This window comes from Pygocentrus nattereri, chromosome 11 (assembly GCF_015220715.1).
Source record: "Pygocentrus nattereri isolate fPygNat1 chromosome 11, fPygNat1.pri, whole genome shotgun sequence".
Taxonomy (NCBI): domain Eukaryota; kingdom Metazoa; phylum Chordata; class Actinopteri; order Characiformes; family Serrasalmidae; genus Pygocentrus; species Pygocentrus nattereri.
In genome coordinates this window covers 32,803,464-32,830,641 of record NC_051221.1, presented here as the reverse complement: position 1 = coordinate 32,830,641, position 27,178 = coordinate 32,803,464, and the positions used below count along the sequence as shown (strand labels likewise).

Sequence of the window (27,178 nt, the reverse complement as noted above, 5' to 3'; positions counted from 1 at the left end):
AAAAAGGTGTATATTGTGGGAGGACCAGGATTGAGATTAGGAACACCTGGTGCAAAAGCTTTACAGTTTACACTCCACATGCTCTTATACGGTTCTTATGATCTACTGTAAAAATATCACAAACATTAATAATGACAGAATGGGGAAAAATAAAGGCTTTCATTTTTCACTTTTATTTTTAAACAATTATGTTTTACTTTAAATAACATTAAAAAACATTTTCTGAACATTCCTACTCACACATATGTACATATATATGAACATTCCAGAGATCGATACAAAATCCTTTGCTTTATTATTGTTTAATAAACAATCCTTAATAACTTAATAAAATAAATATCTAAATCAATTGGGGGCTGGTCGAAGCCATTCCATTCCTTACACTGCTAATTACTTAGCTTCATGGACAGACACCAGTGTCATATGTTTTGGGTTTTGGCCACAAAGGCTTACAACAGAAATGAAATTATATTAAAACTAAAGATAAACTAAGAAAAAGCAGAGGCTAAGTGCATAATGACATGTTCCAAATAACACTGTCCCAACTTAGGAAGTTTACATTTACTAAAAGGCAAACTGAACAACACCGACATCAATTCAAGTCAGTGTTGTACAAAAATAACGTTTTCAACACAGGAACAGATTAATGTACCAAATACTCATCAGCACCATCTGTTGACCAAACAACATCTGTTATCATTAAGGCAACATGCTCATTTCTTAGTAACTAAACCCAGAGATGTCCTCTACAAACTTGTGAAGTGCATTTAAAAATGTTAAAGTCTCCTCTGTGAAATTCTATAATACTAAGTGCTTAGTAATAAAAGGTGAATACACGTGAATATGGTGAGAGACTTAACCGCCATGGTAAAGTTACCATGTTCAGAACTATCGTTTTCACATAGTCTTGTTTTCAAGAGCAGACGCTGTCAACTGTTGAGCAGCAGGTCAGAACAGATTCAATAGAGGAATGGAGACAAATAAAAGTGACTTTGGTCAGTTTGCTTGTAATCTGGTACTTTAAACTTACTTGGAACTTAAACTGAGAGCTAAAGCCTCCATTTTTTAACTTTGGTGCCATGGAAGATTTCATTCGGCTTCAAGAAAATCCAATGATGACATGCCTTTGGAGGCAGTTTAGAGGCGTGTGAGGAAGTTGATGTTGAGGCTGGCAGGTATCTGAATGTTCTCCAGGGCCACATGAGAAGGGTTAAAGGGGAATGTGATGGGGAAAACTGTTTTACTGTCCATCAGCAACTGGGGAGATTCCTGCCGGTCCTTTAACAAGGCCTGTAGAGAGCAAACACAGAGGGAAATTTGACGGACAATTGACGCAACGGAGATTTGTTTTGACAAAGAACTGTGAGAGAATCAAAGAGGACTAATATACCATTAAACAGCTTAAAATACATTGGGACCCTGGGGTTCTTGTGTGGGCTCTCGCACAAGAGAGACAGGTTTGTTTAGAAACCGCCTGTGTTATTTCTCTCTGCTACACATGATGCTAGCTTTACCGCAGATTCCCCTTCGTTTACTTCACGTGAATGGAACTGAAAATAAATGCTGACGTGCTTTGGAACTTCAGCTCACTTCTAGGTGTCTTGCTGCAGTAAAAAACGACCTATTAGGACTACATGTTAGTGAAGAGCACCCAAGTTAACTGTAACCTCTGATCCTCGTCTATGGCTGGTGGGGAGTATTTTCTTTATGGGTTAAGTGTCCTGGTGGTTATGAAATTAAGAAAACACTGCTATAATGATGGAAAATGCCTTGTTTTTATGTGGAAAGTACATGGATGTGGCTTTGGAAAGCACTTGCAGTCTAAAGTTTCTACAGCAGGGAGCACTGTTAGCATGCAAGTCACCTGAAATCTGCAGCAAAAGAAGCTCATGAATGCACACATCTGCAGTAACGCTTATTATATTGACAGATAAAGAATTAAAACTGTTAATACTTAAATTAAAAAAAAAAAAAAAAAACTAAATGAAATACAAAGTAGGTCAAAACTACCACAAACCACACATATTTTTGCAAATGTAATCAATAATCAAGATATTTTAACTTTACCACTTTTGTGATATTGGCCAGGCCTAATGCACACATGCACAGACATATACAGACACAAACATCTCACCTGTACGGATTTCATGCATGAGACAGACACTCTCTCCTCAAACTCATTAACTGGTGTGTAAAGGTTGAGTATCTTCACAATCTGTTGGAGACAAAAGAAAGAATAGCATATAAAATCTAAGACACTAAGTTTTACGCTTTATTCTTAAATCATTTATTAAAGGACTGGTTCGGAGGGAAAAAAAAAAAAAAAAAACAAAAAAAAAAAAAAAAAAAAAAAAAAAAAAAAACACATGAGCACCAGACTTCAAATCTTTTCCATGAATTCATCCCCAAAACTTCTCTTCCCATATCCAGATCTTCATTAGGGTTGCAAAGACTTCATGATGTAGTCTGAGGTAAAGCATGGCTACAAAACTACAAAAATGAGCAAAAATTCAGGGAAGCCATTTTAGATAACAGGTGTCTTAACGTTCATGTTTGTCAGATGGGAAAACAGGCTCTAGATTATATTCTCGATTTCCATTATTCCTATTTATAAAACTTCTTCAGTTAAAAAATACAATTCACAATTATTTATAAAAAGAAGCAACAGAAATTTCAGACAAAATCTGTAGCATCCATATGCCTGTGTGACATGCCTAACTGTAGCATACAGCTACACAGTGAAGCTTTGTTCATTTTTATAGCTCACATTAAGTAATACTGACCTGGATATGGGTCCGGATATGGTTTGATCATGTTAAGAGAAGTTTTGAAGACGCAATTACAGAAAGTATTTGGGTGACTACTGACATCTAGCAGCAAAATTTAGACATCAAACTCAGCTTATCAACTTCAACTGAGTTAAGTGGAAAATTGTGTATTTTTACTTTTTGCTAAACTATCCCTTTCAAATCTCTAAACTTAAAACCTAATGTAGTTTTGCTGTACTTGACATTAAAAATACATTTCTTATATTTTAGAGCTCAACTTCTGTGTATATATATATATATATATATATACACACACACATATACACACACACACACACACACACACACACACACACACACACACACTTCACGCAAAGCAAAAGAATCAACCTATTACACTGCCCATTACCTGTGTAGCAGTAAGAGCAGTGCACATTGTAGCAATGGCTTTTGCATCTTCCTCAGTCTTTTTATTGACCTGCAGCAATTTAGTAGCCTGAATGAGTGGCTCGAGCATCTCCCGCACTCCACCGACCTGAATTCCCTTATCCATCAGCCACTCCTCCAGCTGACTCACATTATACCTGCACACACAAGCGTTAAACCATCTCTTTGTTTTTCGAACACCAGCGTTAACATGAAATGTATACAAAGCCTTGTTCCCAGTTTGGAGTAGAAGTAAAGACTCTTATTATGCACAAAACTGGCAAAAAACTCACAAAAAAAAGACAAAGCAAATCACATATATACTCAAATAGAACCGGTTTTCCACAAAGTATCTCAGCACAAAGGTGATTTTAAATGGCAGAGCGAGCTTCTCCCCGAATAATCTCTCTACCATTTAAGATGATCTGACATTCAGATGAAACACCAAGATGTTTTGGGGAAACTTGGTCGAGATGGACTCTACAAATGAAATGTCCCTGTGGTGCCCCCCAGTGGTACATACCTGATCTGCAGCCCTTTGCTCCAGGAGCACATGTCCTTGCGAAGAAGCAGACTGTTAAGTGTGACAGCACAGATGAAATAAAACTGCTGCTTGACCACCTGTTTGACGAGGTCAGTGTCATTGCCGTGCTGCAGCAAAGTGGAATGGAATGATTCAAGTTGTTTCAGAATAGAGTCCAGAGTGTAGGAGCTTTCCTCAGGAAAACTGGAGGTACGTTTCCTCAATCCTGTGGGCTTCAGCCCCAACACTACTGGGATGGTCTCCTGCTCCAACATGCCTGCCACTGGGGCCAAAAAAGGAGAAATTCATAAGCAAGAAAGCTTGATTGAACACAAAAATGTTGAAAGAAAAAAAAAAAAAAAAATAGAGAAGCAAGAAGTTTACAATTCTAAAGACCGTAAACAAGACTACACAAGCCTCGTTTTGCAAGACTGCCAAGGCACACACTCTGTCCTCTGCAACTTTTGAATAACGCCAAGGGTGTAGCCACCAGAGGACTCGGTCAGTACATGACACCCCTGAAACCCCCACACCTCTCACTTGTGGGTTCAGTATTATAAAGCCTGCAGCAGCATGTGCATTTTTACAGTAAAGCCAATTTAAGTGCTTGGTGCAGCAATATCCCCTCCCGCCAGCTCTCAAACATGATCTAAAATTAGCCATTTTAGTGTCTAGATTTTTTAGCCGGACACTCCTCGCACATGTACATTTCAACAAAGTTCATCAGTCAGTCAGTGAGCAAAATTGTCTTTTAGACCATCCTGCCAAGTGGTCTTGCAAAAAATGAAAAGAATGGAAGGAAAAAAAAAAAAAAAAAAAAAAAAAAAAAAAAAATCAAGAAAACAGCTATTAAATAGTTCTGTGGTAGTGGTATCACGCCCTTACCAATCATAGGCTGAAGGATGCTTTCCATGCACTTGATGAGCTGTTGGTAGATCTGGATGATCAAGTCACTCAGAACCTGCCTGTACTCAGCCAGGTCAAAATTTAACAGGCACTGCTCATTCTGCTGAGGAGTATTGTGCTTAGTGAAGGCCTACGAAAATTCAAATAGAGGTTGAATGTTATGGGTTGAATATACAAATATCACTTCTAACAAATGTTGAGATGGTATGTGAAATGCAAAAAAATACAGCAGTGACTTGTAAATCCACTTTGACCAAAAATTATAGGGAGAAGACATTTCTGTAATTTTTAAATGTGTAATGGGCAATCCCAAAAACACAGAAAATTACTGCCTGTAAAAATTCTGAATACCATACTGAATGCTTTAATCCAGTGCTCAAACAGGTACTGGATTAAACAGTCACAGTCACGCTTCTGAGATTATGCACTATATTGCCAAAAGTATTTGCTCGTCTGTCTTCACACACATATGAACTTGGGTGCCACCCCATTCTTAATCCATAGGGTTTAATATGATGTTGGCCCATCCTTTGTAGCTACAACAGCTTCAACTCTTCTGGGAAGGCTTTCCACAAGGGTTAGGATTGTGTTTATGGGAATTCATGGCCATTCTTCCAGAAGCACATTTGTGAGGTCAGACACTGATGTTGGACGAGAAGGCCTGGCTCGCAGTCTCTGCTCTAATTCATCCCAAAGGTGTTCTATCGGGCTGAGGTCAGGACTCTGTGGCCAATCAAGTTCTTCCACACCAAATTTGCTCATCCATGTCTTTATGGACTTTGCTTTGTGTACTGGTGCGCAGTCATGTTGGAACAGGAAGAGGCCGTCCCCAAACTGTTCCAATAAAGTTGAGAGCATGAAATTGTCCAAAATCCCTTGGTCTGCTGAAGCATTAAGAGTGGGTTTCACTGGAATTAAGGGGCCGAGCCCAAGTCCTGAAAAACAAACCCACACCTAATCCTCCTGGCAACTGTCAAACCCAGACTCGTCCATCAGATTGCCAGACGGAGAACCGTGATTCTTCACTCCAGAGAACACGTCTCCACTGCTCTAGAGCACAGCTTTACACCACTGCATTCAACTCTTTGCACTGCGCTTGGTGATGTAAGGCTTGGATGCAGCTGCTCAGTTATGGAAACCCATTTCATGAAGCTCTCTATGCTGTTCTTGAGCTGATCTGTAGGCCACATGAAGTTTGAAGTTCTGTAGTGATTGACTCTGCAGAAAGTTGCAGACCTCTGCGCACTATGCTCCTCAGCATCCGCTTACCCCACTCATTTTATGTGGCCTACCACTTCATGGCTGAATTGCTGTTGTTCCCGAGTTGCTGTCATTCCCAATCGCTTCCACTTTGTTATAATACCACTGACAGTTGACTGTGGAATATTTAGTAGTGAGGAAATTTCACGACTGGACTTGTTGCACATGCGGCATCCTATGACCATTCTGGAATTCTCTGAGCTCCTGAGAGTGACCCATTCTTTCACAAATGTTTGTAGAAGCAGTCTGCATGCCTAAGTCCTTGGGTTTATACACCTATGGCCATGGAAATGATAAGAACACCTGAATTCAATGATTTGGATGGGTGAGTGAATATTTTTGGCAATGTAATGTATCACCTTATGGGCTCGGGAATTATTTGACAAATTACTGTCAATCAACACGTTCATTAGTGCATCCGCAAAGGTAAGACTTTATCGTGCAAAGCAGAAGCCATATGTCAACAATGTCCACAACGTCTACAAATGCCACAGACATCAAGAAGTCAATACTTTAGATTGTGTTCTGCAGGCCAAAGAAAAAAAAAAAACAAAAAAAAAAAAAAAAAAAAAAAGAAAAAAAAAAACAAAAAAAAAAAAAAGACAACCCAGACTGTTACCAGGCACAAAGTTCAAAAGCCAGGGTGTGTCAGAGTATGGGGAGCATTAGAGTCTATGGCTTGAGTAACTTGAAAAAAAAGTCAGTGGAAAAAAAAAACAATACATTTGGTAAAATGAAATACTGCCTTTTGTACTGGTTTCTATTTAATACAGGTCAAATAAATTTTATTACATCACTGTTTTCTGTATTTATTAGACACACAAACATACACCCTACCTCTTCTCCACTGTACTGTTTCAGGCAATGCAGGAGGCGGCAGGTGTTGGCCAGCCAAAATGAAGCTGTTTCAAAGTCATCCCCCTTTTTCTGTGAATACAAGTTCCAAAAAAAAAAAAAAAAAAAAAAACACTGTAATTCGTTCGTTATCCTTCATCACAACTGTGAAAATCTAAACAATGACTTATCGTTGTAGTAACTAAGCTACAACAAAATATCATTTCATAACCCCCAGTCCTCTGCTAATACTAGTTTCTACTCAGAACAATGCCAAACATTTTACTAACGAGCTCCACTCCAAATAATCTTGCTAGGGAAACTGTCTTCTGGTCCACTGAACAAATAACTACATAGAGATCACAATAATAAATTGCCCATAGTGTAACTTATGGTGTTAGAAAGATGCCTGTAATATCAGAATTGCTCAGTCTTTACAACAGTCTATAACTATAAATAGACTTTTTATTTCTATTTAGGTATGAAGGTGCTCTCTCACCTTCAGCACATTCTTGATGCTGTTGATGGAAGAGTTAAGCAGCGTGCAGACTTGCTGGTCATTGTTGGTGTAGTCAGCGTGGCGCAGACACATAAAGAGGATGTAGGCTGGCAGGCCTGGGATCAGGCTCACAGCAACCCCTCTGGGCTTCAGATCTGTCCCACAACACAGTACAGTCAGATAAAAACTTCAGCCTACTCTTCTTGGAATATGCTATGGGAACAGACTGTAAAACCACCTCACAAACTTGGGGGAAGCCTGTAGGATATCTGTTATTCAAATTGTTTAAATCTTCTTTCGTACAGAAGTTCAAAAAATTAGCCATTTTTAAAATGTGAAATGCTAAGGTCACAAGTGGAGCTAAAATGCTTTAGATAGATAGATAGATAGATAGATAGATAGATAGATAGATAGATAGATAGATAGATAGATAGATAGATAGATAGATAGATAGATAGATAGATAGATAGATAGATAGATAGATAGATAGATAGATAGATAGATAGATAGTAAAACAGCAGCAAAAAGTACAAGTCGGACACTTTAAATCAAAATCCCACTTCCTGTGCAAAGAACTTTACCTGTTATGAGGGCCCTGAGCAGCTTGCTCTCGTCCTCCTTCCTACACTCAAGCATGCCCTGGCAGTGTCGCTCTTTGCGGATAATGCTGACTGACGACAGTGCTTCACTTGCCTTGTTGTCTAGAATGGGCTGATCTATCTGGATTTCTGCATATATTAAAAGCGTACCACATTATTTTAGCATATGTTAAAAGGAATTTTAAAGCAATTTTTAAGGTTATGATTTACTGAACGTTATGATTTACTGAAAAGAACTCACGGTCTGACTCCTCGACCTTCTTCATGTACATCTTCAGTTGTTTTTTTAGTTTGCGAATAGTCTTGTCCTGTTTGTCCATCTGCTCCATTAGATCCTATGATTATCAAACTTCTTTTTACCATTCATTCTTCAAGACCATAATCAAGGGAGTATGATTTAAGCCAAATCAACATGCTGCTGAATGAACTAATCACTAAAGCTGTGAGAAACTCTGCACGGACCACATTATGGCGGGTGAGGCGGCTGATCTCATGTTGAAGGGCAGTGTGCACGCGGCCATCCTGAGGCAGCTTCAGTGTGTTTGTGAGAAGCTCCTGCTGCTGGTCTCTCTCCTCCCTCAGCGCTTGCAGCTGTGCTCTCAGAGCTTGAAGCTCCTCAGCATGATCCTGTCTCTCAGTCTGCAACTGAGACTCCAGCAACCTACAAAAAGATGTACCAAGTGAAGTAGGTAGAGACTACTGCACAGTGCTGTGACAAAAGGCCTGAGAAAACATTTTAAAAGATTTAAAAAGCTATTTAATTAGGCAGTAAGTGTTTATTTGCTAAGAAAAAAAAAAAAGACAATTCTGTTACATCAGCTAAAACACACTCACATTAGTAAGCATCATGCAGATTGATTAGAGGAGAGAGAGAGACATTCTACCCAGACAAAACAAGGTCAACCAACGTTCTACTATTTTCAGTTGTCTTGAATTGATAAACCACATGAACTAGAGTCACTGAGGAGAGACATTTTAGATTCCCACAACAATCAAATCATACACCAACTAAATGTTTCTGCTTGTTGCCATTTGTCTGGTTGATGTGCTTTGGCCTTAACACTAGCCTACTGGTGTCCCTGTTGTACTGTCACTGGTCCACCACTTAAATAATATCTGGGTAGAGCCCAGCACACATGGGCTACAGTAAACAATGAGCAGCTATATGGTACATGTATGTATGTGTGTGTGTGTGTGTGTGTGTGTGTGTGTGTGTGTGTGTGTGTGTGTGTGTGTGTGTGTGTGTGTGTGTTTGCATGCGTGCATATGAGTGTTGATTCCTTTCAGCCTACCTATTAGTTTCTTTCAAGCCCTCATATACCATATACAGCTCTCCATCCTCATTCAGTTCATGTAGATCCAGAGTGGGGGATCTGAGCACAGAGACATACACAGGCATATAAAACAAGGAATCAGCTGTTGGGACTATTGTGTGTATTTGTAGCAGTGGTCTGTCATGAACACCGGAGGATGTGGTAACAGGTTAGTTAGGAGTGTGTGGTGGAGAACGTACCTGCTGGTGTCACCAGAGTCGCCTTCACTTGCTGCTTCCTGAAACAGCAAAATGTACTGCATGTGAGTCAATAAGGAAGTGGAAGAAATACTGGGCTTGTGTAAAAGTAATGGGGCAGTGTAGTAATTAAATATCACCAACTTCTGTATCTCCTGATGTCTTGCATTATTGCATATGCACTGCTAACCTGTGCTATGTGTGATATCATTAAGACTCTCCTATAGACCACCTTTGTACATAAACAGCTAGTCCTATTGCTTTCTCACACTTGCCCTCTGCATAAAAAGAACACACTGCATAGTTTCACTTCTTAGTCAAGTGAATGTATATTAGAATTTACCCCAATAAACAAAATAATACAAATAGAATGTATGCATGTATATAGTGAGTGCAAGTCTGTCTATATTTGTTTTCACCTTATATTTGAAAGCCTCCAGGTTGACCAGCTGAGTGCGCAGAAGAAGTACCTCCTCCTTTCGCACTTCCAGTTCCTCAGTGATGGAGCTTAGCTGCTCAAGAAGAACATTATAGGCTGGGGCTCCAGGGGACGCCCGCCCTGAGCCTTTCCCCAGACTCAGAGACACTCGCAGGTCATTCAGGTCCTTCTTCAGTCTCTTATTGTCTGACTCCAGCTCTTGCCGCTGGTGGAAGTGAAGCACCAGACAATTTATATTATTTCAGCAGTCAAAACACTTTGGCCTGTATGGTTACATCCTTATTAGGATTTTATTCTGATTTGAGTGAGTCATTTATATCCAGACTGCTCATGGGTCAGCGTCCCAACTGGCAGCTAAAATAGTCAAAAGCCTCATCCAAATTATGTAATACTGATAGATCTGCGCTACTCTAATCAATGGGCTACACAGGTCTTAAACTTGGTTTGCAAGTACCATAAAACCACCTAGATATAGACTTACCTTCTGTGCTTCATAGTCTCTCTCAGCTATTAATGTTCTCCGACACTCTTCCAGTTCCTGAAAACAAAAAAAAGTATGTGTTGTAATGGTGTGAGTAATATAATGCCCTCAAATACAGGCACCCCTGGTAATCAATGTGCACAACGGGCTGTAAAAACAATCTTTATTGCTCATCCTTTTGATCTTTTATTCAAACTATAAAAAAAATCTAAATTTTTTGAAAACAGTAATTAAAAGAAAAACCTCTTTCCTCAAATCTGTGAGTGTCACAATTACTGCCACCCCTTCATTTAATACCTTAGTGCAGCCTCCTTTTGCAAAGATAATTGCTCTGGATCTTCTCCTATAATGCTTCATGAGCCTGCAGAACTCCAGAAGTGGGTATCTGAGCTCTAATTGTCAAGAATTCTATTCTCCTCAGTGAGCAGGTACCTTCGCATGGTCCTGTTGGAGCTGCTCTTCTCTGGAATCCCATTCACTCTGCAAGTTCAGCTTTTCCTGCTCCAGCTCTGCCACTCGCCTCTGCAGCTTCAACAAGAGACCAACATCTACAGCACCCTGCAGCTCCTCCTGGGGAGCACAGCAACAAGAATGACTAGTACAGCAGAAGAAGAGTTCTTTGCATCTTTCGAAAAAGGACTATTCCATTCTTATGTTTGTTGATGTCTCTGTCCTTTGCACTCTGATTTCACTGTAGTGTGACTGCAACTGCTGCCAGACACAGGACTACTCTGTTCAAGTTCTGATCACTGATTTAGATACTAGCACTCAATGCTCACCTGTTTCTACTACCTTACAACACTTAATGAAAGCTTAATGACTTTTGAAAACAAAATTTATTGTTCTGTAGTTCATTGCTCTATACGTGCACATGGTCACTCACCTCTTGACCCTGTAAGCTGACTTCTGACCCTGTAAACTCAGAGCAGTGAGTATACTGTGATTCATTGCTGCTGTAAGCAGAGTCTGTCCTTACGTGACCAGGTTTGGACATATGCTGGGAAAGAAAAGATCAGAGTTAATGGAATTTTCCCCCCTCTTCTTTAAACAGCATTAAGGCTACAGAAATACCAGAACATTATGTGCTTTGTAAATCTCAATAAATGCATGGCCCTTACTGCTGCAGCCTCCCTCTCTGATATCAGATCAGCATGTAGCTCCTCCAGTTTGAGATGTTCAGTCAGAAGTTTCTGGTACCGAGTGCGCTCTTCATTAAGATCTGTCTGCAGATGTTCAATGAGCTCCTGATGGGCTTTCTGCAGCTTATCTGTGAAAAGGTGTATATTTAGTAGTGGAAAGAATGACACCTTTAAAGTAACTTGACATTTAGATATAACCCCCATACCATGACAGACAGACCCTGGCTTTGAAACTTTATGCAGGTAGCAATCTAGATGGTCCTTTTAATTTTTTGACCAGAGAAAACATCAATTTTTTCTTTTATCATAAACAAACTGAAAGGTTGTTTTGTCAAACCACAAAACATTTTCACTTTGCATCAATGCAACTTAGATTTATCCTTTATGCACAGAGATTTCTCCAGAATTCTCTGAATCTTTTGATGATATTATTCACACAAAAGGATTAAAACCTCAAATCCTTGCATTCCCTGGCTACAACATTATTTTTAAACTGCTGTATTTTTTGCTGACATGTTTTTGGCAAAATCGTGAGCCCTGATTCATCCTTACTTATAAAGGACTCAGCCTCTCTTGGATGTTCATGTGAAGTGAAGTCACTTGCTGTCAGATAATTAAGCCAACAACAAGCACAAAAAAACTTGTACGCTGAAGCAGTTTCGCTAGTGCATAGCGTAATTACCTTTTACGTTGAATCACAAAAGATATTCTGCCTGCGAAGACCAGAAACTCCCAGAAAAACTACATTTCAAACAAACACGTTTTTAAATTCATTCTCTATTAGAAGCAAGATTAGCATGTCCAAAAACAACCTGCAGAGCAGAAACATCTTCAGACCAAAAATGTGCATTTCCCAACAACGGGTCTAACAGAAGTTCCACAAGAAAAATGTTGTTTCTACGCCTGCTCACTTACCTAGTGTGCTTCTTGTAAGCTTGTGTTTATCCTTTCTTTTGAATGTCTTGGCTGTCTAAATTTCCATTTTAGGGATCATATGTTTATCCAAGTGTTAAAAACATGGACTTACCAGTAATCTGCTGACCCTGTTCCTTTATCAGATTGTTCAGGTCATCTTTCTCACTCTTCAGAAGATTGTTCTTCTCGTTCAACTCTTCAACCATCTACGACACCACAGAGAAGAAACTGTTAGTCACTATTATGTTTACTATACATGTTACTACATGCTGTGACTATCTTTTAGCCAATTCAATGACCTTGACAAGTTTCTAAACATTTTCAAAATACTCAACAAAGCATGGAAACTGAAAAAGGAAGTTCAGGAAAGAGTGTAAGATTTTTTTTAATTACCAGAAAAACTTTAATGTCTGACCTTGTCTACGTTATTTTGGTTGGCATTTACTATAGACACTGAATTGATGATGCTAACAAAAGCTGACGTTTTGTGCTGATGCAAGGACACTGTTTGAATAAAAATGTTTTAAGGGTGCAATGACACATTTTTCAAGTTCAATGCAATGAATTTGAATTTGAATGAATATGAATTTCAGGTAAAGCCTATTTGATTACACACCACACAGATTGGTTTGACTCTGATAAATAAACGCTCTCCAGCAGTCTAACAATCACAATCCTAAAAATTTAATTTAGAATTTCCAGTCAATTAAGCTTAGGTGTGTACACAGCTTAAGCCCTGCCGCTCCCTACCCAAATTACTCAAACAGTAAGTAGTTTTAATCTTTCAAAAGATCCCCAGATGCCTAGGTTAAATCATTGAAAGAGAGTAAATGACATACACTGGGGAAAAAGGCAGAGGTCATATCAGCAACACAGTTTTACATTCTGACTGTTTCTAAATCTATTTTTTAAATACCATATTGAACTTTTTATAGTCTTAATATGTTTAGAGTTAACTGTATGGTAAAGTTTGCCAGACCTACAATGGAGTAATGCCAAAATAGACTTCCATTTTTCGATGAACATCCTACCTTTCTGTTCCTCTCCAATTCTTCACGGGTCAATCCCAGCTCCTCTTCCAGGGTGGACACCTGGTCACCAAGATGTCGAGCGTCCTCCTCCACTCCCTGTAGGGCCTCTAACTGGGAGTGCAATTTCTCCAACTCAGAAACGCTACTACTCTCAACCACAATCAAGCGCTCCAACAGCTCCCTGTTCTCCTTATGCTGGTGATAGGATCACAAGTGAAACACTCAGGAAAGTTTACAGCTAAGCAGGGAGTCATGTTCACTGACATCATCTCTAAAACCATGGTATTACTTTGAATAGCGAACAATGAAATATACCTGATCATCCACTTTCCTCTGCAGCTGCATGATCTTGTTCTCCATGCCAACGTTGAGTTTCTTGTAGTGCTCAACCGACCGAGCTTCAATCTTGAGTTTCTTGAGCTCTCGGCGTGCCAGCATCCGGCGCGCACAGCACTGCAGATACACTAGAGCCTGCAGGGTCCGTCTGTACCTCAGCCGCGCCAGCCAGCTGCGAACCCAGCGCTGCACCACCACTACCTTCTGCTCATACCGCAGCTAGACAGGAAACACATAAGCATAGTAAGTTTATGGAGAATGCTTTAAATTCTAACATTCTGAAGTAGTTACAACTATGGAGCAATTATACATGAGTCAATGATAATTCATACCAATCCAGTTGGATGACCATATCAGTCACCAGAGAAGAACATGGAGCATTAAAAGAGTACACCTTTTCTGTATATCTCAGCATATTCAGGTACAGGCCACTGCTATGGAATCCAAGGTGGTTACAAAGGCATTGCTAGGCTGTTGTTATAGTGTCTTAAATGGTTGCTAAAGTCGTCATCCCAGACAGCTGTTGATAATGGCAAGACTTTGCCAGGCCATGGCTATGGAATCCCAGATGGTCTCCAATGTGTTGCTAGACTGTTGCTATAGTATCCTGTAGGTGTGGGAATCTTTAGGCACCCCACGATTCGATTCTGATTCAGAGGGCTACGATGCGATTATAAAATGATTGTCGATCTTTTTTTTCTATACAGGATTCTTTTTTTCTAATGCCTGAGGATGTGGTAGTTTTAAAGGAAAGTATTTGTAAAGATTCATAATGTAAATGCATTATGGATCATTACAAATACTTTCCTTTAAATATCTAAAATCTTTGATTAATAAATCCAATGGAAGTAATGTGGCAAGTGAACTAGAAGGCTCTCATTCACTGAGACGCTGCTGCCACTCATCCACAATAAAATGCGCTGTTAGGGTGAAATAAGATCCAGTGGCAATGGATGTCAACGCTGCATGTTACAGCCGTCATACCTGTTTAATTTAGTGATTTTATAACTTCCGTTGTGGTCTTGTTGTAGAGAGTGGTAGTAAAATATTTGAGACTGGACACTGAATCTCTGCTCCAAAGTGTGCAGCATAGCGCCAAAGCCCTGATTCATAACAACTGAGAAGCAGACTGCAGGTCATATAGCAGTGAAGTCTTGCCTCGCCAGTAGCAAACAAAAAGACGAACATTTAGAGACGAATGGACTTATTCGCATTTATAAGAGCAGTTGGTTTCCTGGTACGTTAAACCTGCAACAAGAGACTGTCTCTCTATAAAAAGTTGCGAAGATGAAGACGCTTCTCTTACAAATTTTCCCGGTCTACCTTAAAACGTGCAGCAGTTACATTCGGTGCCTCAGGCAGAATTTAAGGTGGAATGGGAAAATTCAAACGAGAAGCTGGAGAATGAGAAACTACTTCAGCCTTGTAAAACAGTCGAACGCTAAGAGACATTTTACAATAAGATGCTCTACCTTTGAGGAAAGGTTTTCTTGCGGAGATGGAAGAAAAACTATAGCTGAGCTGAAGCTTAAAGCAGAGCAAAGTAAGTCTGCACTCTCGTTTATATTTTTAGCCTATACTAGGACATTAACACACACAGACATACCGGACATTACATGCTGTGGCTCCAAAAGTGGTTTGACTTTGTTAAAAGGACAAAATGGCTCTTCTTAACATTTGGGTTGTGACTCCTGACCTAACCTGGTTTTTAATGCAGAGGGAGCCAGAGGGATTTCTCACTCATACTTGTGTTTTTGTTATGTGGTGGCAGAGACTGTCCAGGTGCTGCATTCACCCAGGTTCTGCCTTTTACATTCCGTCAACATTACATTATAAATTAAATATTTAGAAAATTAATTTGACATTTATGAATCGATTCAGAATCATTCATGTCTGCATTGCAATGCATCTAAGAAGAGTTTTTCCCACACCCCTAGTATCCTGGGTGTTACTATAGTTTACCTAGGCCATGCTGTGGTTTTCCCAGTAGCTGCTAAGGAGTTGCTAGGGCATTGCTAAGGTAACCTGTCAAGCCAATTTAAATAACTGAACTGAGTTCTTAAACTCAGGTAAAAGCATAAAGGAAATGGTGAGGGATTTTCTCAACACAAAAACTAAAAATGAAAACAGGCAGTATGCTTAACTGTAGAATAAAAAGCTTACCTCCTCACATGGTAAATTACTATTGATGTTACCTAGACTAAACTAAATTTGTATCCAGGAAACTGAAGAAATAGTTCCAGAGTCAGAGTCACTCACATTATCATGCTGATTATGTAGGTGACCTTTTGTACCTGTCTGTACCGAAGTCTGGCAGTGTGGCCGCGTAGCAGGCGCTGAAGAAGCACTGTTGCAGCTCGCTTCCGCTGGTATAGTCGCCTGGCTGCACACATACGCTGGTACTTCTGAATGACCACAGCTGCCTTTGTCCTCCGTAAAGACTTACACAATCTATCCAGAACAAACAGAAAGTTACTGTTACTGATCAACCAGTTAATAAACTGATACTAACTTGTTCAACTGTTGGAGATTTATATAATTTTTTCTAACCTTAACCTGTGGTGTAATACAGATACAACTAGTAACACATTAAACTAAGCAAAACAGTTTCCCTGTACTCACGTTCGAGCCTGCTGTCCCCGCACATATCTCTGGATGGTGATTGTTGCTCGGCGCAGACGCAGATATTTCTTGCGTGAGAGCCAGCAGCGAATGGTCTTCTGGATCTGGACGCAAGCTGCACGAAGCTTGTCAGCCCGCAGTTTCTCTAAATATGCCACTTGTCCTGCCCTGAAGAAGATCTTTGTCTTCCCAAACTTATACTTATCGGAGTCCTGCAGAGCCAAATATTGTCCATAAAATCTTGACATGACCATTCAACACATGGCATTTTGAAAATAAGAATGAAAAATAAAACCTATAATATTTATTTAATTATAGGATTGATGTTACCTGTATCAGCTGTTCTAGAACATTCTGGCATGTCAGCTTCTTGTCTGAGAGCACATCTTTCTGTTTCATCAGCACTCTGTACCGGATGAAAAACTCCTGATATGTCCACCTGACAAAGCCATTAACAAAAACGCATGTCACATAACTAAAACCAGTTGTAGCAGCCATCTCAAAGTCTGAATTTTGTTCAGGCTTACATCATGCATGTCAAAATTCACATACAAAACTCTACTTGAGATTACTTAAATTCAAACAGCTTGAAGCAAGTGTGATGTGTGATTTATGTAGTTGACACTATGCTACACTATATTGCCAAAAGTATTCACTCACCCATCCAAATCATTGAATTCAGGTGATTATCACTTCCATGGCCTCGGGTATATAAAACCAAGCACATAGGCATGCAGACTGCTTCTACAAACATTTGTGAAAGAATAGGTCGCTCTCAGGAGCTCAGTGAATTCCAGCGTGGTACCATGATAGGATGCCACCTGTGCAAGAAGTCCAGTCGTGAAATTTCCTTGCTACTAAATATTACATAGCCAACTGACCTTCATGTGGTCTTCAGATCAGCTCAAGAACAGCATAGAGAGCTTCATGGAATGGGTTTCCATGGCCAAGCAGCTGCATCCAAGCCTTACATCACCAAGCGTAATGCAAAGAGTTGAATGCAGTGGTGTAAAGCACCGCAGCTGGACGCAGAGCCGTGGAGACGTGTTCTCTGGAGTGAAGAATCACGCTTCTCCATCTGGACAAGTCTGGGTTTGGCGGTTGCCAGGAGAACGGTACTTGTCTGACTGCATTGTGCCAAGTGTAAAGTTTGCTGGAGGGGGTATTATGGTGTGGGGTTGTTTTTCAGGAGTTGGACTCTTAATTCCAGTGAAAGGAACTCTTAATGCTTCAGCAGACCAAGAGATTTTGGACAATTTCATGCTCCCAACTTTGTGGGAACAGTTTGGGGATGGCCCCTTCCTGTTCCAACATGACTGCGCACCAGCGCACAAAGCAAGGTCCATAAAGACATGGATGAGCGAGTTTGGTGTGGAAGAACTTGACTGGCCTGCACAGAGTCCTGACCTCAACCTGATAGAAGCCCTTTGGAATGAATTAGAGCGGAGACTGCGAGCCAGGCCTTCTCGTCCAACATCAATGTCTGAGATCACAAATGTGCTTCTGGAAGAATGGTCAAAAAAATCCCATAAAACACACTACTAACCCTTGTGGAAACTGTTTCTGATCTCAAAATTAAATTTAAATTTTGTTTTTCACAGAACTTGTTAGCCACATACTGTACATCTGGGGTAAGGAGGAAACTGTGCATTTTTTCACATAACTGTTGCTTTAAGCCTTTAGTAATAACCAATGTGAAGTGTTTCCGTTTTAGAGAGATTAACCTGGATGGAAAGCCTGCTGCTGAGATACGGACAGTCTCCAGAACTCCACACGCTCTCAGCTGCTGTGCTGCTCTACTGGGGTCCATCCTGCAAAATGAAGGTGTACATGCTGTAATAAATAAGAAAAAAATAATCTTTTTTATGAAGTAACATATCAAAAATGAAAGTATGAATGGGCTCTAACATTAAAGGAGATTTGTGATCATTGGGTTTGATGCAGCGCACATAATGAGGGGTCGTAGCATTCAGGGTGTCCATGAGCAAGTTCAGAGAGTTCCGGAACTAAAACGCAGAAGGAGGAGATGAAAAATGTATCAACTAAAATAGTGAAAGAGTGAAAACTAAAAGCAACATTATCAAGCCAAGATATTTTAAAAACAGACTCACAGAAATGAAATGTTATTGAAGAAAATGAAAAGTCAGTGCAAGATCATCCCACAAACCTGTAAACCAACAGACTTCTTGTGGTCTCTGAGGGACTGGCCCACTCGTGGCATCTTTGTGCGGCCAGATGCTACTGTGCCAGTAGGACCTGGAGCGTTTTCCTCGTCCTGGAAAAGTTCTAGCAGAAACGCAAACTGCAATAGAGGTAGGTAAAGGCAGAGGCATATGAAACATGAGCAGATTGAAAGATAAACTCACACCACATGCCAACACTGGAACATTAGTTCAATGAGAAAATTAAATGCAGCTTAAATGTCAATTCCTTTAAACATAGCAATTAATCCTTTTTTTATAAACTGATGTAGGTTGAACAAGTGGATATATGTAAATGTGACATCACAAAAACAATGAGTTTAAAATGAACTGTTTCTACAGCATATGAACTGGGAAGCTTACAGAACCTTTTAAACCTTTAACAAACTTTACATACTACATCAAACTCCATTATTTAAAAAGGTAAATGTGGTTTTTATTATTTATTATTAAAAAGGTAAATGTGGTTTTCCATGACAATAGGCCTTTAAAACATATCCTGGGCTCATTACAAAACCCACTGTGGGTAATATAGTTCATTACACACAATGTTTCTAAAAAGATTATTTCCCTATTTATATTAGAATATATAGAACCCCCTCAAAGGGGGGTACAAAGTGAAATAACAATAATTGCACCCATTTTGCCAAATACATTCTTAATTTATTTGTTATAACTTTTATTTTACTTTTACTGTGAACAGCAGATGGCAATGGTTTAGGAATGAGGAGGCACTCCAGGAGGGAGGAATCCATCCAACAAAAAAGTGGAATCCAACAGCTAACACCAGCAAAAAACCCCACAAGCTGCAGCATGTTCCTCAAACTTCACCTCAGCAAAGCCTCTAAGCAGAACTGCATAAAGAATCTAGGAGTGCCACACTGGGCTGGACAAACCTTACTCGACTTCAGCACATTTATCTGTTCCTCATTCACCGTGTCTTTGTTTTTCTCCAGAAACCCCTCACACTGATACTCCACCTGAAGCAGAATCAATGGCAGAAAAAAAAAACAGTACAGAAAAGCCAGTAAACAATAATTTTTAATCTGGTTTATGCAGACATTTACATACCCTGTCAGCAAAATGGTGGATGATGAAGGCCTTGTTAGACATGCGTGGTTTGTCAAAATGAGCACTCTTTTTCAGGTGGGTGTTATAAAGCTTCTGAGCCCACGAGCCATCTGATCCTTTTGGCATCTGCAGGGATTGTGGCAGGATAGGAAATGAAAATGACCACACTAGTGATAAAACATAGCACTCATTTATGTACTCATTTAGCAGAACTTGTTAATTTTATTAAAATATCTAATGCAAGAATGAACTAGTGAACAATGTAATATAATTTAAACAGGGAATGAATGCATGAATTAATGCATGAATTAATGTGCTTACCATGCACTCCTCATCAAGCAGATCCAACACCCCCATCTTGGCCTCAATCAGGTTAATGCATGGCTGGTTGTCATAGAAATCAATCAACGTCCAAGGGATCTGCTCTTTCATGTACTCCTCTTGTTCCAGTTTGAACACGTGCTGGACAGAGAATGCTTTGGCTAAGTAATGATACAAACAGCGTTCAGGTGTTTTGGAAACAGTGAACGTTTTCATTCATGCGGAGCAAAGAAAGGACACACAACACATGCCACACTTACCAAGTTAAACTGCTGCTGGAGCTTCTCATTGGCATAGTTAATGCAAAACTGCTCAAAGCTGTTGATTTCAAATGTTTCAAATCTGGACCATAAAATTTAGAACTTATCAGCACAACAAATGGCTCACAATTACAAAATAAAACTGTACTTAATGATGCAAGCATGTGAAATTCTTTTACATACCCATAGATGTCCAGCACCCCAATGAAGGAATGCTGCACACTAGACGAACGCAGAGCCTTATTGATCTGGCTGACTATCCAGTTGAACAGTCTAGCATAGATGTGTTTTGCCAGTGCATCACGGCCATCCACAGCCTCAGTTTTAGCCAAAGGTTTGTTCAAGGTTTCTGTGGCTGTTTTCAGTTTTTTGTGACACAACCAGTGGGCCATGGACTCACAAGACACCATCATCAGTTCACAGAACACAGTCAGGTGACAGTTTTCAGTCTGAAACGGATACAGAGAAAAATAAATAAAACAGTAGGCCTCAAGATTAGCTATTTTTACTTTTGCAATGTAACTTTTTATGGATATTTTATCATTTTATATTGACAACAGTGTTAAAAACCAAAAATGCAAGTCTACTTGAGATTAATGAACAAGTGTTTGTGGTCTGAAGGGTACGTCAGTGATGATTTCGGCATACAGGTTACATAATGCTAACTTGTGGTGTTGTTTACTTTACTTCCTTGTTAGCTACATTAGCCTCAAAGCATACAAAACTAATGGAGTAAACTTCAGACACCAAACTTGGCTGAGGGCATTCGGCTTAATTTGAAATTTTGCAAAACTGCTGCTTTAAAATACTGCTGTACAACATCATAAACTCAAAGAAAGATGTGCTGAAAAGGTCCCTGCTGCATGTTCAGTGGTGCAGCTGCATTCTCTGCCACAAACTCACAGAAACACTGCAGTTTCCTGAGCCTCTTCCAGTCACTTCCACATTGCCAAGGTGAAGAATTGCAGCTAATATTCGGAACAAATCTAACTGCTGTATTTCATGAATTCCTGCAATGAAGTAAAAAAAAAAAAAAAAAAAAAAAGATTAATTCAAAAACAAATTTTCCTCACATGAATGCAGTGAAACTATCAGTCTAGGTTATTGTACTGTGAGACTACAAAAAACATCAGCTGCAATTAGCTCTACTATAACAGAGAAAAAGTGAGAGTATTTTTACCCAGAAGCGAGAAAGCCCTCCGGGTGGTTTGCATTTCCTGAGCGTCATCCACTTCATCTATGATAGGGCTTGTGCCTTGGTTAGTGTAGTGAAACTCATCCGTGCTGCCTTCAGAGAGAGTCTGGTTATTCAGATAGAAGTGGCAAAGTAATGCACTGGGCAAAACAACCGTCTAGAAAGCCTATATCTCCAGCAGTATTTCTGATTCTGAACTCAGCAACAGATCTGAGCACAAGTAAACATGGCACCCATGATGAAAAGCACTCTAAAGAATCCAAACATGAAAGTGTTGGTCTACTCTTAGCCATATTTATCACTCACACAAGTGATGGCAGAATTGACTACTGTCAGGAAAAGTGGGGACTACAAATAACCAAGATTATTACCACAGATATTACAAGTGATCTACCACCAGCAAAGTATCACCTGAGTTTATTGCATTCCTGGTGTATGAGCGCACAAGAACTTTCTTACAACGAGGGGTCTAAAAAAATCTCTCTGGTCGCCAAAGGCAATGCATTCCTGTAGGTCAGACAGAACAGCCCCATACCTAACTGCAGAGCTTTGAATTCAGGTAAATGGGTAGAGGCACAGAGCTGGTAAAAGATGTGGTAGTTGCGCTCTTCACTTGCCTGAAAATGGGAAACAGAACATTTTATTAAAGAGCAGGTGATATGATGGAGAGCAAACCGCCATTCTAAAAATATAGCTGAGGGATTTCCTTTAAATGTGAGAGCCTGGGAAGTCATGCTTTTACAGGTAAAAAATAAGAACTAGTCTTACTTTGAATCTCAACCAGTTTTCCAAAGCCTAGCTCAGTGCTTATTAGTAATTGTGATTGTTTATATCAGTATCTTATAGGTGCTTCTGGAGACAAGAAGAAAACCAGCACTCAACAAATTATGTATTTCAACTTCTAAAATGCTAAATTCAACTTGGGTTATTGTTGCCGGGTGTCCTCTAAACTGTCCAAAACATCGCATTTGGATCCATTAAGTACAGACATTGTCTACTGAAATACAAATGTATATGTAATATAGGACCTAATTACAGAACCACTATTAGTGACCTTGTTTTTCCAGTCCGTCAACAATTTTTTTTTGTTTAGACTGCACAACACATCCATAACAAAATGGAATTTGTGGTGTTAAATTACATGAAGTTATGCAGTTAAGGAATCTCTAAAGTTTTTGAATTGGCCAAATGTGGGCTCTCCTTAATTGCTTACAGAACTAATTTTAATAGTAAAAGAGACACTTGCTCTTTTTAGATTTATTAGGATTCTTCAATAATTGCACTAAAAGTAGAACTGAGAGAATCCCTAAAAAAAGTGTCTTCTTCTTGAAGATGTCCAGCATGAGACATGATGACAAGCTCCTAGCTGAAAAAAGTCCTTGCTGAGTTATTTTTGTGTCTGTGTGAGGCTGTATCACAAATGAGATCTCTGACTGAAGAACACAGAGATTGAGAGAAAACTCATACAATTTGAGAGAGAAGAGCTCCAAAAGGAGGAAAGAAAAGTCAGTAAATTAAAGCAGTGACCTGAAACACCACTCTGGACTTCTCCAGCAGGTACGTCCTCATGTTAGCACCGATGATGTGATACTTCCTATCGAATCCAATCTCTATGTATTTCCCAAAGCGACTGCTGTTGTCATTCCTGGTTGTCTTGGCATTTCCAATGGCCTAGAAATAAAGGCATTGGTTACATTTACACAAAAACAGTGTAAACTCAGAGTAAGTTATTCACAATACATTCACAATTTCCATTATTTTCTAAAGTTGTATCTCCTACAGCTCCGGAAAGGCCTAGGACAGCAGGCCATCACTGTAATCACTCTGTTTTTTAAATGCTTAAATAAGCAGGTTAATATAAAACATACCTCCATTATTGGACTGGAAGCCAATATTCTTTCCTCAACACTGGCCTCCGTGGAGGAGCCGCTGACTGTTGCAAAGTAGCGCATAGCATATTTCGCAGACACAGTCTTCCCTGCTCCTGACTCTCCACTTACTATGATAGACTGATTCCTCTCATCTCTTACAAGAAAAAGGAAATACAGTCATCAAATACAGTCAGCTCTATTCAGTTTGTTATATAGGGCTCTGGTCACCCCTTATTGGTGAACAACTACTTTACCACCATTTCACACTGAAAAATCACTGATAATGTAGCATACCACACTGATAACCAACAAAACAATTCTCCAAACAAGTGAACTGAATATTCCAAAACAGGAAAAGATAACGGCAGATTTGCAGATGTAAAGACTTTACTGTACAAAATATAAACATTTTGCCAAATGGTTTTGCAGATAGAACAGTGAGCCACATTATTTGTTATACTAAACATTTGTTTTTTGTTATTAAAGACCCTAATGAAGATGAATATTTTCATTGGCTCAGCGACTGGGTTTTGCAAAAGATTCCAGATACTGGATGCTAATAATGTGGAACCAGATGCTGTAAAACATGTTTCTGCCAGCAAAAGACTAACTGGAACCAAACAACACACAAAATGTTGTAACTTAACAGGAAGACAACATAAAGAGTTAAAACATATCAAACCTGGCCATCTGTTTATAGGCTTCCTCAGCCACAGCAAAAATATGAGGGTCCATGTCCCCCATATTCTGTCCACTGTATGCACTGATGATGTCTTCTCCATAGATAGGCAAGGACTCATAAGGATTAATGGCCACCAAGATGATACCTAATCAGAGAAGACATTTAAAAAACAGGTTTCCTCAAGGGAAATTTCAGTGACACAAGACTGTAATGTGATTTAAGTTCACAGACACAGCTGGCTAGTCTTCCATTTCCAGTTTCAGTTTCTGATCCACCCAGAGATTCCTCCTCTACACTGACTATGATGTCACTTTCAGTACACTGCTCTACTGCCACTGAAGATCTCTACACTCAGTTATCTGAAGGCAAACTAAACTTCACAGTTAACAGGACTGCTGTATCGTGTGATATCCACAGCTACAGTGTGTAATAATGTAACTCCAAAGTCTACAGTCCATGCCGCTCAAGCCTATGTGGAGACAGCCCAGCAGATGCCTCACCACAGTAGGTGTAGATAAGCTTTGAGTCAATGAATCTGACACGCAGGTTGTGTAGCACAGCAGGCTCGTGCAGGTAGCTCAGCGCGGTCAGGTCATTCTCACCCACGAGGATGTCTGGGTTACGGAGGGGGGGTAGGGTGTTGTCTTTGGGGTTTAATTTATACTCCAACTCCTGTGGAAAGAAAGAAAAGAATCACAGCCATAGGTAAGCAGGCTGTTCGAAAGGGAATTTACTGTAGGTTAAGGGTGGGCGATACAACATTGTTACATTGCAGGCATCATCAGTATTTCTAGAATACTATCATTTTTTGTATGAATCACACAATTAGTTTGAGATTTAAATCAACTGCATTTTTTCCTATAGTGCCTCATTACACTGCATTAAAATCACTGCACTTAAGTACAGCTTATTGTACTTTTTTGGCACTGCTGCTTTCCTGGTTCACAGCCTGATGTTCAGATTAACCAGACACAATATTTATAAAACATTAGGTATCCAGAGTGCTGCTCTGGAAACAGAGTTACTCACCATTAACCATATCATGTGGCCATAATAGATCATCAACTTAATTCTGATAGGCTTGACTCAAATTACTTATGGAGTGACCTCTACTGTGCTCCAGCAGAGTGCATCTCATCTGCAGGTGCAGTTCAGTGGGCAGTTAAGTTTTGGGTACAACATGCAAAGCGGTTTACTTATCAGCAGCACATTTGCAGACTACAGATAAATTTACAGCACTTTACAGGCATGACAGGAAAACAAGTCTCAACTTCTTCATTGCAGTACACACATCACCTCTATTTGGTGATGAGTGTTTCCTAAGCCAGTCTGAAATTAACACGTGAGTGCAGTGCCATTTGTGAGGATGCACACACCCAGACTTCCTGCCATCTTTCATAATTCATTCTTGCTCATTCTTGTCAAAAGGGCAAACTCCAGACTAAATCAGCGTTTCCACCCTTAAACCTCATGACACCCATTTCATCTTCCCTTTCAGCGTGGATAAAATTACTCATTTGGTGCCATCATATTTTCCCTGCACTCATAAGAGTAGGCCGGAATGGGAGCAAAGCAAGCACTCAGTCACACTAGTTACACTGGCTCATTATAAAAAAAATAAGTATTAAAGTTTATAAATTAATGATTAGTAAGAAAAGCCAACATCAATAGTTCTCTCTCTATTGAGTTGTAGAATCAGGTTTCATTAGTTTGTCCTATATCAGCCAACAGAGGACAACTACTCTGTGCATCAAGAACAGCATATCAACTGGCTTTAAAAAAAAGACAATGATGAACAAATGTAGCTTTCTTCTCTCCAACTCACTGAGCCATCTTCAAGCTGTAGCTGTAGAGCAGCATCACCAGGGCTGTAGTCTTTGGTCAGCTCTGCTGATCTCCACACCTCCACAGCATCAGGAATCCAGACTCGAGCAAACTACAGGAGGAAAACACTCTTGAGGCTTTTAATTAAATGCCCATTTACATCTTAGACATAGTTCTGAATGACAAGGAAGACAGAGAAGCCATCCAAATAATGACTGAAGAAGAACTAAAGCACCTATTAAAAACAACTAGAGGTGAAGTAAACTCAAGTATCAGTTTAAAGTGGACCGAGTTCCCACCAGAACTGCAGTGGAACTTCTTAGCCATCCAGCATCTACCAGTAAATGAAGTTCAAATGTTATTCTAGTGACACTTTTGGTCTAAACTAAAAGGCTAAAGATCAGGAGAAGTGCAAGATACAGTAAAGAAGTCCAGGTCCAGTCACCCGAAGAACAAAAGCTAAACACGTAAAAAGCACACTCTCTAGAAAGGGTTCTTTGATGGATGCCATTAAAGAACCACTTCTGGTTCCCTAAAGAACTTTATAGAGATGGTTCTCTGCTTAGAGACTGTGATGTGAAAGACCTTTTCAGAGTATAAATAACCTCCGCATGATGTAAAGGTTTCATAAAGAGCCCTTATAGTGGTACAGAACCTTCAAGTTACTCAAGGTGAAGGTTAATTAGCCCTTTAAGAGGTTATTTACCTTCACAAATCTCTTCAAACACAACGGTGTTTTTTTCTATGGCACAGACCAGAGAACCCTTGGCAGCACCTTTTTAAATGCGTATACGTGTACAGACATGAAAGTATAAGGAGAATCGTTTGAAAACATTTAGATTTAATAAGCCACTCCATCGAAAGGCTCCTTAAGTGAAGTGAGTGAAGGTAGACTGAATGGTCATTAAGACTCCGGGGCTGTCTTTCAGGGGGCTAGCCTGTCCTCTTCGCTGCTGTGCTGAAGTCTTAACGTTACTTCACACAAGCCAAACTGCTCGTTGGCAGTAACACACACACACACTACACAGTCAGCAACGTCTAGCTTTACATGACTGCTAAAGTCAGCGTTTAGGACCAATTAAGCTAATCACACACTAGTCATAGATGTATGTTGTAATCCATCCGCCTTTAATAGTGGACCAAAAATACCACGCAACTGAAAAAATGGCTTATGAAGTAGTTTAACCACATTAAAAACGTCTAAAGTAGCGCCAACCAAGTAGACCAGAGTCAAATACAGTGAGCAGCAATGTAAAGAGTCTCTCTAACGGACAGATGGTGACAGGAGGAAGAGGATAAGTGCAGTAACGTTACCTTCGAGTAAAGCGCCGGCGCTGCCATCGCGCTTCTTTGAAACCTATTGGAGGGGAAGCCGCTTCATGAGGCGAGAGACTTCAGCAGAGCCGAGTTCCGACAGCAGTCTTTCAACACGCCTTCAGCCTTAGAGAGGATATAATTCCTCCTT

At 39.8% G+C, this 27,178-nt stretch overlaps 1 protein-coding gene across 1 annotated transcript; it reads right to left on the bottom strand.

Moving 5' to 3' along the window:
* Nucleotides 1-202: 202 nt before the first annotated feature.
* myo5ab (myosin VAb) lies at nucleotides 203-27,178 on the bottom strand. The gene is made up of 40 exons (XM_037542824.1): nucleotides 27,028-27,178; nucleotides 25,715-25,825; nucleotides 24,390-24,561; nucleotides 23,890-24,034; nucleotides 23,205-23,361; nucleotides 22,864-23,007; nucleotides 21,872-21,953; nucleotides 21,322-21,429; nucleotides 21,045-21,151; nucleotides 20,325-20,590; nucleotides 20,142-20,223; nucleotides 19,882-20,022; nucleotides 19,561-19,686; nucleotides 19,386-19,469; nucleotides 18,456-18,590; nucleotides 18,197-18,294; nucleotides 18,013-18,099; nucleotides 16,619-16,727; nucleotides 16,289-16,500; nucleotides 15,961-16,117; nucleotides 13,646-13,885; nucleotides 13,331-13,525; nucleotides 12,412-12,505; nucleotides 11,364-11,512; nucleotides 11,129-11,242; nucleotides 10,678-10,815; nucleotides 10,246-10,302; nucleotides 9,745-9,969; nucleotides 9,329-9,366; nucleotides 9,108-9,188; nucleotides 8,278-8,476; nucleotides 8,057-8,150; nucleotides 7,798-7,944; nucleotides 7,217-7,371; nucleotides 6,721-6,810; nucleotides 4,603-4,753; nucleotides 3,718-4,000; nucleotides 3,178-3,352; nucleotides 2,135-2,215; nucleotides 203-1,290 (listed from the first exon to the last, which is right to left on the bottom strand). The coding sequence occupies exons 1-40, from the start codon at nucleotides 27,052-27,054 to the stop codon at nucleotides 1,138-1,140; spliced, it is 5,409 nt and encodes a 1,802-aa protein (XP_037398721.1). The 5' UTR covers nucleotides 27,055-27,178; the 3' UTR covers nucleotides 203-1,137.

What these genes read in the sequence shown, in the direction of transcription:
- myo5ab (XM_037542824.1), bottom strand. Translation starts at nt 27,054, where the DNA reads ATGGCAGCGCCGGCGCTTTACTCGAAG. An exon ending in GCCTATAAACAGATGGCCAG is followed by an intron (nt 23,362 to 23,889) that starts GTTTGATATGTT and finishes TTTTCTTGTAAG; the next exon opens with AGATGAGAGGAATCAGTCTA. An exon ending in CTGCTCTTACTGCTACACAG is followed by an intron (nt 2,216 to 3,177) that starts GTAATGGGCAGT and finishes TGTCTCCAACAG; the next exon opens with ATTGTGAAGATACTCAACCT.